Here is a 12,082-nt window from a genome sequence, read left to right as displayed (position 1 = left end):
AATGGTTCCGCTCCAACTTGAGCTGTAATTGTGTAGATGAAAAAACGCCATTGTTTCGATATGCAGACCTTCTTTTCTAAAAACATTTATGACGGCTCTCTTCTAGGCTTTAAGCTTTTAAATCGCATGAATTCCATACTGTGGTTATACGTGGAATACTACACGGCAGTGACACGATGAAGGCTGCGGCCAATGTATCCATGAGTAATGATGTGCTTGGTGAATTATTACTAAAGCGGAAGATATTTGCCGTTGGTCTTGGCCACTATCGTTTTTAAAGTTGCCACGTAAAAATTGTATTGTCAAGGAACGCATACATTTACTGAAAAACATTACTAGATCGAAGTCTCCTGCGTAGTAAAATGTGTACGGCGCCTTTAAGGGCCCCCCTCCCCAGCGAATTTCTAAATCGGACACCGTAATTATGGGACGACCCATTCAAAACACGGTGAAAATAAAACGTTTTATGTGAAAATATTAATCATCTAAAACGGATGTTTGACTTTTCTTCGACGACCATAATGAAAAATAATATCCTACGGGTTTGGTTTATGCGTTTTTTACTCCCCTTATTTGTTTCTGACGTTGTGGGAACCGGTCTGATCCGGTTTGCTGCGCCTGCGCAGTCGGTGTAAACAGGAAGAATCAAGGAGCTGGTAAGGAAGACAGGACACGGCGGGGGAATAATTACGGTATAGCGAAAAAAAAATAAAGTAGTTTAACCCGGAGAAATGTCGTTGGTATAGAGATATACGGGGGCATCTTTACCTCTATAAAAACCGAGCTTTATAAGTTGATTCCCTCTGACAAACGGCGTGTTTAACGCGTTAGCTCGGTGGCTCGATTTGTAGCTCCTCTGTCAGCACCCCGACCCTGCGTCTTTGCTTGGCTTTACTAATCCTTGCTTTGGCGTAGCTGGTTCACGAGCGAAGTCTTGTTTCTAGCAGGTGCTGCAGCGCTCGGCGCCGCTCGGGAGGGTAGCTGGCTCATAGAGATGGTCCAGGAGGAGAAGACGATGGGCTCCGCTCCGCGCCCCGACGAGCCCGTGGCCCCTAGCCCCGTGGCCGCAGAGGCTCCGATTGAGGAGCCTGGTACCATCGAAGTCGAAAGAACCGGCCATCGGAAATTCATCAGCGGCGTGGTGGAGGGTGAGAAAAGCAGGATGGCATGGAGTGCCCCTGGGATTTATTTTGTCACGTAGTACTTAGGGCTGTTTCTAAAATAGGGTCACTCCGTGGCTGACTTGAGATTTAACCCCCCCGGAAAGCCCGATTCCGCCCGTCTGGCTCGATTGTGCACATTTTGCTGTACCGCTCTTCTTAATTTAGCTTGTCACTGGCATCACACTGATGTATCACATTGGTGCGGTTAGCGTGCCCTAATTTTGGTGGCAGATAAGCAGGGCAGCGTGAGTGAGGTTAGCGTAAACGGGCGGACGCACATGCGTTACGGAAGTGAAAACTACCATGTTCTTCCTAACCAGGAACAAGGGTCACTGTGTGAGTTTTTGGTGATTGGCCTGTTCTGTTGTTGGTGACAGGCTTCTACGGACGGCCATGGACTATGGAACAAAGGAAGGAGCTTTTCAGGAGGTAATGATTCCAGCTTGGTCTGATTACTTGGTCCAGAGATCACTCTCCTGTGTTTTATCTATTTAGCAGTTGATTATTTACAGTCCTCCTCAAGTTTATAGCGGGTCCATCCTGGGACATAAACCAGTAACCTTTCGCTCCAAAGGTGCCTCTTAAACTACCGATTCGTACTGAATCTACTGCTAAATCCTGGGCATTTTTTTTTACTGTTATTTCCTTGATTGATTTGGATTTGATGCTGTTTCCTGTGGCTTTAAGGAGATCTTGTTAAATGCATTGATTTCTGTAATTAAAATATGCATCTGTTGTGTATGCGTCTTTTTAAGAATCCTTCCATGTAAGTTTCCGTTTGTGTTTGAAGGTGTTTCGAACAATGGTCTGTATTCTGAGAGCATAAAATATGATTTTGTAGGCAGCAGAAATGGGGCCTGAACACATACCTATATGCTCCAAAGGATGACTATAAGCACAGAATGTTCTGGAGGGAAATGTATTCGGTCGAAGAGGCAGGTGAGACCAATACATCCCATTATGTTGAATCTCCTCCATGCTGCTCGTTCATTACATCTGTATAGTTACAGGTGGCTAATTTCCTTGTTTGTGTCTCTGGAAGAGCAACTGATGACCCTCATGGCCTCTGCGAAAGAACACGGCATCGAGTTCATCTATGCCATTTCCCCTGGACTCGACATCACGTTCTCCAACCAGAAGGAAGTCTCAACCCTCAAGAGGAAGCTGGATCAGGTATCGGGAAAGGGGAGCAACCGTCACCACGGCAGCGAATCCATCCAATAGGGGAAGGTCTTATGTGACCTGTGGCTTGGCGTCACACATCAGGGGTCGCCTTTAATAACTCTCACTTTTGTTTATTAGATAGGCTCCTGTGCATGTTTAGAAATACACACTGTGCTTATTTTAATATTAAATGACTGTTCTAAAGGGCAAGGCAGGGTCACAGTGCTGGTCTCCATTCCTCCAGGTGTCTCAGTTCGGGTGTAAGTCCTTCGCCTTGCTTTTCGATGACATCGATCCCAATATGTGCCCTGCGGACAAGGAAGTGTTCAGCTCCTTTGCACACGCTCAAGTGTCCATCACCAATGAGATCTACCAGTACCTGGGAGAGCCAGAGACGTTCCTCTTCTGTCCCACAGGTGGGGGGATGAACAGACATGTTGCAGACTGATTAAAGTTGTGTGGAATCCCCACGTTCTTGTTTGTGCCGTCTTACAACAAAACTCAATGCTTGTTTCCTGTTGCATTCTTTTGAAGGTGTTGCTTTTTACGGAGTTGGGCTGGTTGTCCTCATTCTTATACATTTCTGTTATATTCTTCACAATAGAAGATGTTCCTCCCACATTCTTCTCATTGCTCTAGGAAAATAGCTTCTTTAACTGCACATGCTCTGTCTAATGGAAATGATCTCTCATGCATTTGATGTCTCGCAGAATACTGTGGAACATTCTGCTGCCCCAGTGTCTCCCAGTCTCCTTACCTGAGGACAGTGGGGGAAAAACTGCTGCCGGGCATCGAGGTGTTGTGGACAGGCAAGTCCTCTGGGTCTCTTCCATGGATCCTTGGAAGATCTGCAATGCATTCTGTCACAAAGTCATTTTACCTGTTGTCCCCTCTTTGTGTGAGATGGTTTTTTTAATATCTGGATTTCTTTTAAAACATTTTTCCACCAAAAATGTTAATTTTGAGGACATTTCCCCTGTCTTTACCCAGGTCCCAAAGTAGTGTCAAAAGACATAACGGTTGAGTCCATCGAGGAGGTGACGAAAATTTTGAAGAGAGCCCCAGTTATCTGGGACAACATCCATGCCAACGATTATGACCAGAAGCGGCTCTTCCTGGGCCCCTATAAGGGACGATCCACAGAGCTCATTCCCCGTCTGAAGGGGGTCCTCACCAACCCCAACTGTGAATTCGAGTCCAACTTTGTGGCAATCCACACCCTGGCCACCTGGTACAAGTCCAACATGAATGGTGTACGCAAGGATGTGGTCATGAGTAAGTGGGGTCTGGGCTTATTGGAAGTGAACCTGAAAGTGAGGTGTGTGTGTGTGTGTGTGTGTGTGTGTGTGTGTGTGATACTGACATTTAAAGGGGAAGAAGGCGGCATGTGAGCAGTGAGGTCTCTTGGTCACAGTTTGTTAAAGTGAATATTTTAAGTTTGTACTGCTGTGTGACACAGACCATTGTGACTGAGTCTGTTTGCTTGTTCCAACACAGTGCCCTGTGCCATAAATCTCTGGGATGCATATCATTGTTATTGTCGTTATTATTATTATTATTTATTATTATTGCCATGACTGTTATTTCTAATACAGAAATATAACTGTCTTTTGCTCTCTATACGATGGTAAAATCCAAATATAACACAACCAGGGGCTATCTGAAGTCCGAATGTGCGTTACAGTATTAGACTCTGACAGTCTGACGCTCTCTCAGAAATAATCAATTCAGGAATCTGTGACGGGGGAAAAACCCAGAAAGGAGGCCTCTTTCCCTCCCACTACCCCCCTCCCCGGTCGCTCACACACTCTCTGTTCTCTCTAACACCCCGTGCCCACTTCTCCCCAGCGGACGGTGAGGACACGGCGGTATCCATCCAGATCCGTCTGGAGAACGAGGGCAGCGACGAGGAGCTGGAGACCGACGTGCTGTACAGCCCCCAGCTGGCCCTCAAACTGGCGCTGACTGAGTGGCTGGCCGAGTTCGGGGAGCCCCACCAGTACAACAGTAAGGGACCGCCCTCACGCTTCCCTGAGGAAGCGAGCCACACAGTGTTCTAAGGGGCGGTGCCCAGAGTCTCTCTCATGAATAATGCAGTGGTGTGACTCCTCCCACTCACGGGTGGCTCAGACTGCTGCATGAATGTGTTTCCCCGGGTTTCTGCGGATGGTTAAAACGGGTTTCTGCCGCTCCCCTGCGGCAGGTCGGCAGGTGCCCCACAGCGGCCCCAAGAGCTCCGCGGTGGACGTGGCCTCCGTCACCTCCCCCAGCCTCGGCTCGTCCACCACAGTCACCACCGTCTACCAGCAGCCCATCATGAGCCGGGTGCCGGCCGCGGGGGAGGGGCAGCGGGACCCGGCCAAGCGGGAGCTCGACGAGGAGCCCATGGAGACCGCCGCTGAGAAGCCCGATGACCCGGACGCCGCTGCCCCCGCCGACCCCACCCTCACTGAGGGCGCCAAAGCCACTGAGGATCTCAGGCCTATGGACACAGACCGCGAGGCCGGCGGTGAGCTGGCCTCTCCGGAGGCCCCGCCTCCTAGCGCGCCGGAGGACCCGGGCGGCGACGTGGCGCCCATGCAGACGGATGAGCAGCTGGGCCGCGAGCCCTTCGTGCCGGGCCCCGGGGAGAAGCCGCTGTATGCGGCTGAGGCCCTTACGCTGGACGACCTGAGCCTGCTGGCGGAGCTGTTCTACCTGCCCTATGAGCACGGGCCCAAGGCCGCCCACATGCTCCGCGAGTTCAACTGGCTGCGCGCCAACAGCAGCGTGGTCAGCGTCAACGCCGACACCAAGGATCCCGACAAGGTGCCGAGCCGTTAGCCTAGCGCGGCTAATTTAGCAGTGTCACACATGTTAGTGCTAATAAGGGTAGCGATTGTAAACTCACTAAACAGATGCCTGCTTATATCTTTCCATAGCAGAGTTGCACTATTTTGGCTTTATCGAGCCTTCCCTCTAGAGAGCGGTACAGCAGACGTATAGTTGGCTGTGTCTTTGGAGCGCTTAATGCTAACCTGTCTTTTTGCCTTCCTGCCTGTAGGTGGCAGAGTGGCATTCCAGAGCAGAGAAGTTCGAGGAGATGTGCTGCTCCGTCATCAGGATGTTCACCAGGCTGTCCAACTCGGCCAACCGCACCATCCTGTACGACCTGTATCCCTACATCTGGGACATAAAGAGCATCGTGTCCATGGTCAAATCATTCGTTCAGTGGCTGGGTAGGTTCACGCTGCGTTTGGCGGGCATCACAGCAGGACAGTGGCTAGATTAGCCCAAGGACATTAGGGAAGGATTCCTTGCACCAGTTTTAGCAAAACCCATATTTCCTCGAGACTGTGATAACATACCTGTCATTTGAAATCCTTGAGAGATTTAACCAAGTGCAGTCAATGTCTGCAAACTTCACGTCTCTTAGCGGCGAAGAGGGTTTTCAGACGCGATACAGAGTTCAGTGTTAAACTTGTCAGTGTTGGCAGAGAACCGGCTTCAGGTTCCTGGTTTCACTAGACAAAGTTCTTGGGCTAATGTAGAGTGATGCCTGCTTGCTTTCCTGTATCGTGTGACATGCCTGTGTCTGTGTGTGTTGATCTCTTGAATCTGGATTTCATCTGTGTATCATTGACTGACTGAGTACTGACTGCAGCGGTTGGGTGACCCCCAGTCTCTCCAGTCCATTCCTCCCGATAGGGACATGGGCTTCTTTCATGCCCATGTGTTACATTTAACCATTGTAAAAAGTTAATTATGCAGTAATCATTCTGCCAAGCCGAGCAGCCGCTTCGGGTCTTTGTGCAGAGCTGCTTGGACAGTTACGTCCTTCTCCGTAAAAGCCAAAGGCTGTCATCAGCCCCTGTGATGCTGGAGGTGTTGGGTCCCGTGTTGAAACCTTGCTTTCCTTTGGAAGGTCTGCCATCTTGGTTCAGGTTCCTCCTCCCAGTTTAACAGCCAGCCACAGACGGTTCAGGCAGTACTCAGATGGTCGCTGCCAGGTCCTATGCTCTGAACCCTTACTAACGACTCCCTCTGCTGTTTTCTCTCCACCCCACAAACAGACGGAAGAGTCCTCTTGACCTGCGCCTGCGGCCGTCGGATCCAAAATGGCTGCCGCGTGCTAGTGCTCCTTATGTTCTTCTGCTGAACTGTCTTTGCCCTTTGGGTTTCGCGACACATCCGCGCAGCGTTAGCGCCGGGCATCTCAGCGCGTTAACTTTCTTCTCCCTCACAGGCTTTCGGTTGTCACGTTTTTTTTTTTTACGTTTGCTTGCGTAACTGTTAGACCCTGGTGAGCTGGCTCGGACACTGCCCTAAGATCTCTTCAAGCCTTTAGGGGTAGCAAGTACATAAACTTAGGAATGGGTACTGCTGGTACTCAAATGACTGATACGAAGTGAGTACTAATGTTAAGTGAGGCTTTGAAATGTGTAGCGGATGCCAGTAATTGGTGTCTAAATAGTTTCCTCCTCTAGGCTGTGTGTATGTGACAGAGGGACCTGTTGCTTTAAGAAGCATTGCCTCCAGATGTCACAGGGTGTCATTTATTTGATATATTCTGGCACCATTTGTCAGCTGAACTTTTTTTTTTTAGGTTTTTATTATGCACAGAAACATGCAGCTGGGTTAGAACTGGTTTTGTAATTAAAAATGGGGTTTTTTTCTATGCTAGGGGGGCTGCTTGCTTCAGTAACCCCAGGAGAGATCAGTCTTCCCTGCTGTTTAATGATATCTGAGCCTTAAGCTGCCATGTGTGCTGAGTGATCTGCTTAAAGGGACCAGTGCGTGGGAGGGGCACCGTAGACCCCGCTGCTCAGGAAGCACCGGGAGTACTGGCGCTTTAAGGGCAGGTGTCACAGCCAGCTCAGCTGGGTCAGCCAGTGAGAGGCGGGAATGTTCCTCCCGCTTTGTGCTACTCGTGCCTTGCCATGTGACTCGAGAAGGAGACCCCGTCTCCCAGATTCCCTGCTCTCGCTGGACCTCAGAGGTCTGGGGTTTACGCGTCACTGGGCTTGCATAACACTCGGCCTCGTTACCCAGCCTGAAACTGCTTGTTATGAGGGATTCTTCCTTCAGATGAAAAGCCCTTTAATTGTTTTACACCAGGTGTCCTTCTCTAACATCACATGGCCAGGCACACATTTCAGAAACGTGATTTTGGGTTCAGCATGAGGTACCCTGGAGCACGAGCGATTTCAGCAACGAAAATGTGGGCCAGTTAAACAACCCCCCCCCCCCACAGCATATCTGAGCTCCTCACAGACAGGGGGCAGGCAGAGTCCTGGTGGGTGAAGCTCTCCAGGCTGTATGGTGCGTATATGTACAATGTGCCTTTTAATGATGTACTCGCACACTGATTGGCTGGTGCAAAAGTATCGGCTTATTTATGAGATATAGTAAGTACTTGGGTTAAATTTGTGTGTGGCTCTGAGTTGTAATCAGTAATCAGAAGGTTGCTGGTTCATATCCTCTGCCTAGCACATTTGGGCCCCTAAAAGAGGCCCTTAACACCTACTGCTCCTGGAACTGGCCAGCTCAGGTCTCTGGTCCTCATTTGTGTTCTGCTTCGGACAGAAGCATCTGCCAGGTTCAATGCTCCAGGGTTCCTGCATCTGAAGTTTCTTCTTGTTCTTGACTTGTCTTTTGTACTTGTATCTTTTAGTATGGACACAGTTGTTGCTCTTGGCGTGGCTGCCATGCCCAGCGCTCTGTCGTAACGCTTTCCGCTTGGCTCTGATCCCCACAGGGTGCCGTAGTCAGTCCTCGGCACAGTTCTTAGGCGGAGACCCCGAGCCGTGGGCCTTTAGGGGCGGTCTGGCGGGGGAGTTGCAGGTATCATGTCCCACTGATTGTTCTGTGAAGGAAATTCGGTGTGTGTGCCGCTGTAAGCGAGGAAGCTTGGTCTGCCTTTAAGGTGCCAATCAGTCACGCCTTTGATACTTGTAATGGGGAGGTAGGGGTTAACAGTCGAGCCTTAAAGCGGAAGGTTCTAGAGCTCTGCCCTTTGCCCTGAAGTGGACTCTCCACAGTGAGCCGGCTGCATTCCTCAGCCCCTGCGCAGGCGATGCTGCTCCCCCTCCCCCCCCCAGCGCAGGCAAACGCGCAGCGCAGCTAGGCTCTGCATTCATGACATTTCATTTCTTTGCAGGAAGCACAGTGATAAGAGCCCCCCTCCCCCTCCTCCTTCCTGCGCAGCGTCCTTGCGCCCGCGCCCCAGCACGCTATAAAACGCGCCCCGCACTAAGGCCCGCGCCGAGGGCCCGGGGGCGCGGCGCTGCGCTGCAGAGGCCGAGATCCAGCCCTGGCTCCACCCCTTCGCTGAGAGCGAGCCAAGCTGTTCCGGGCTTCTCCCACTTGCCCGTCCACCCGGCATGTCCACGTCCCCCCGCGTCATCACCTCTCTCTGCAGGACTCCCAGCGCAGCGACAGCGCCCCCATGAGGTGGCAGGGTCCGGGGGGGGGGCAGCAGCATCTCCACAGCCAGTCGCACCCTTTTCAGACCAAGTCTTTTCTCACAGGGCCCTCACGGTTTCTATCGCTATGTGACGTACAGACTGTTTGAGAGTCAGACTAGCCGGCAGGCGCACAAACTCCCGAGGAAAAGTCCCAAAGAACGCTGTGCTTATTCCCGATTGGCTGAATTAGAACCAGGGCACCCAGTGTAGTGTTGGTGAGTAAAGCACAGTGTTAGATTTAAGTCAGAACGCAAAGCACTATCAGTGTCTCCAGACAGCTTTGTGATGGCCTTTTTAGGTGCATACGTTTAGTTTTGAGTGTAGAAGATTTCACCTGTAAAACTCCGGAGGAGATCCCGTTGCTATGGGCGACCCCCTGAACCTCCCCTTTTGACCGTCCACAGCGTCTGCTGCCCATCGATGGGGCTAACGACCTTTTCCACCAACCGCCTCCCTCCATGCCTACCTCCAAGACGTACTCCATAAGGCCGTACTTCCCCAAGGACGAGGTCAGTGCGGGGGGGGACCTACCATGTGCTGCTGGCCATTCTGTGACCACTTAGCAATGAGAAAAAGCTAGACAACTGGAGGAGGCCTTCAGTGTCTCCACCGTGCTGCTTGGTTCCGAAGGGCGGTTTCAGCTCCCGGTCCTCCTACCTCATCTCTGTATCTCGTTGTGCATTTCAGGCTGCTGTATACAAGATATGCAGGGAGATGTACAAGGAGGGGGTAGAGGGGGTAGAGGGGGTGGAGGTGGAGGTGGAGGTGGTGGAGGGGGTGGACGGAGGCCCCTTCCCAGAGCAGCCGGATCTCATTGGCGACAGGTGAGCCGCACGGTGTTCATTTGGGGCAAGGGTGTTGCTGTTTACTCTGTGCACTGCAGGGTCTGACCAGTAGGGGGCGCTTTGGGTAACTTTATCCCAGGTTTGTCGGAGGCCTTCTGAACCTGAGCCCTGATTACGGCTTCGTCCTGGAGGATGAGGAGGGGATCTGCGGCTATGCCCTGGGCACGGCCGACGTCAAGCCCTTCGCCAAGAAGTGCAGGATGAGCTGGATCCCCAGCATGCAGGAGAAGTACAACAAGCCGGACTGTGAGAAGGACCTGACCGAAGCCGAGGTGGGCGCGCTAGTGAGCCGCGTCCCGGCGGCCGTCTGCCTGCCCGCTGCTGCCAAGCCTGCACCGTCCGTGGCAGAGGATATCCAGTCTTAGCCTGGCTCACTCGTACCCGCTCTCCCCGCTTCTGTCGTCTAGAAAATGATGCTGAGCTTCCACGAGGAGGAGGAAGAGGAAGGTCTGCCAGACTCCTTCCTCAGTAACTTCCCCTCCCTGATCAAAGTGCAAATCCACACCAAGGTTACAGACCCCAGCGTGGCCAAGAGCATGATGGGATGCCTGCTGTCGTCACTCAAAGCCAGCGGTGGGTATCTTGGGAGGGTCCGGCTAATGAAAGACCTCGCCGTCTTCAGGTGCTGGGGTGGGCTTGTGCTAACAATGCAAAGGTTGTCGGTTCAAATCCCAAGAAGCGCGCACAAATTGTAATCCTGCCCCTTTACTGTAAGTTTTCTTTGGATAAAAGTGTCAGATAAATGATTTAAATGTAAATTCTTGAGGGCAAGTAAGTCGGTTACCTTATTCTCCCCCCCCCCCACCCCCCCCAAGGCTCCCACGGCGCCTTCTGTGAAGTGAGGCAGACCGACAAGCGGATGCTGGACTTCTACAGCAAACTGGGCTGCTTTGAGGTGGCCAAGATGGAGGGCTTCCCAAAGGACGTTATCATCATGGGGCGGAGCCTGTGAGGCGGCCGTGCGAGGGAGCAAACCCACGACCCACCACCCGAACATTACCGTCGCAGTTAGCGGAGCCTGCCCCCCCACCCACGCTGCTGCACGAGCGCGTGCCCCGTCACCAGTCAGCACAGGACGCCCTGCCGGCTTGAAGCAGCATCTCATAGCTCACTGCTGAGTGTTCATTTGCTTTTACTCTGTTATTATATCTATATATATTTTTTTTGAGAAGGAGGAAAGTTGTTGGCGAGCTTGTGAACTTGGGGGGTCTTGCAGGGGAATGTCTGAGTCTCCTATAACTCTCATTGTGATTGTATCAGACCTCCAGCTTGAGGATGACTGCATCTGTGCGTGGGTGCCCCCATTTACCCCCCGCTTCTCGCTGGGGATCGTTTGGCTTGGGGGAGGCGTGACCATTTTCCTTAGAAGGGCTGCTCGACTCGTCTCTTCTCGTCTAGGGGTGGTGACCATAATGAAAACACAGCAATCATTAAAAACATTAGTTTGAAGAAAAAAGACAAAGCTTAATATTCAGCAGCTGCTCCCTAATCGGCAGTAGGCAGGTTCTGCTGTTAGCTCTGTGGTGTCGCCTCAGTCGCCCACTGTTTGAGCACGGTTCTAACTGCTGAGGCGGGCGGTGATGTTCCTCGGTGATGTTCCCCGGGTGCACTGCTCCATTCGGTGCCTGGACTGGGGCGTGGGAGGTCAGATCTGCCCGCTGACTGTCGGGTGGGAAGGCTGCAGGATGTCCTTTCTGCTTCCTGACTGTGAGCGGACCCCCCCCCATACTTAACGTCTAATAAAGTGAAGCAGAAGAGGGCGACTTTTGAGACCTGTGACCCATTAGCGTTTTTAAATCGACTTCGGCTTTGTCGTGCAGACGGTTTCAGTGGACGTGCACTGAGTTTATACCCACAAGATTTGTGCCGAGACCCTGTAAATCCAGTCCCCGCAGGATTGGGCGTTACTGGTCCTTTGCTGGATCGGATCAGCACCCGGCCCGGTTGGGTGTACTGATACGAGGGAGCCCTGGTAAGCGATCACATGGCTCTTGAATGCCCCGAACCTCATCTTAGGTGATATTTGCTGTGAACATGCTATAGCTAACAAAGTATTCCATTCACTTCTCCTTTATTGATGTTGAAACGTTTGGTGTCGCTGTATAGAGGTGGTTTAAGCATTTCTCTTCCTTTGCTTAGCTGGGTGTCGTATTCAGGCTGACCCCCCCCCCCCCCCCTCCACTTTAGTCTCAGTTTCTGCTCCTTCTTACTGTTGATGATTTGCCAGCCTTCAGGTGCTTCTTTGCTCCTCCTATGATACAGCAGCTTGTCCCACGTGGGATCTGAGCCGACGCCCTCATGGTCACCATGAACCCAGGTCCTTCACCACTGCATTGGTTGTCCATGTAAAGAATGTGAATACTTCATGTAAGTAATCTGTATGTAATTTAATGTAATTAGTGTTTCAATTTTAATAAAGTTCTGCTCTTTACTCTGACTGCCCTACTGTTACCGTGGTTTCAGA

The 12,082-nt window shown here is 51.6% G+C and overlaps 1 protein-coding gene across 4 annotated transcripts; it reads left to right on the top strand.

Moving 5' to 3' along the window:
- Positions 1-475: 475 nt before the first annotated feature.
- On the top strand, positions 476-12,055 carry ogal (O-GlcNAcase like). 4 transcript variants are annotated; one of them, XM_023817000.2, is made up of 17 exons: positions 476-656; positions 948-1,148; positions 1,541-1,592; positions 2,005-2,102; positions 2,206-2,336; positions 2,572-2,743; positions 3,038-3,136; positions 3,318-3,602; positions 4,176-4,334; positions 4,531-5,135; positions 5,371-5,545; positions 8,065-8,150; positions 9,178-9,282; positions 9,461-9,597; positions 9,698-9,890; positions 10,026-10,191; positions 10,434-12,055. In XM_023817000.2, the coding sequence occupies exons 2-17, from the start codon at positions 995-997 to the stop codon at positions 10,568-10,570; spliced, it is 2,754 nt and encodes a 917-aa protein (XP_023672768.1). In that variant the 5' UTR covers positions 476-656; positions 948-994; the 3' UTR covers positions 10,571-12,055. The 4 variants fall into 4 exon arrangements, with proteins under 4 accessions (XP_023672768.1, XP_023672767.1, XP_023672766.1 ...); XM_023816999.2 differs by having other exon boundaries at positions 945-1,148; XM_023816998.2 differs by having other exon boundaries at positions 476-692; positions 945-1,148.
- The last annotated feature ends 27 nt before the right edge of the window (positions 12,056-12,082 follow it).

The sequence above is a fragment of the Paramormyrops kingsleyae genome, chromosome 5 (genome assembly GCF_048594095.1).
Source record: "Paramormyrops kingsleyae isolate MSU_618 chromosome 5, PKINGS_0.4, whole genome shotgun sequence".
Classification (NCBI taxonomy): Eukaryota; Metazoa; Chordata; class Actinopteri; order Osteoglossiformes; family Mormyridae; genus Paramormyrops; species Paramormyrops kingsleyae.
This window is presented reverse-complemented; position numbering and strand designations above follow the sequence as displayed.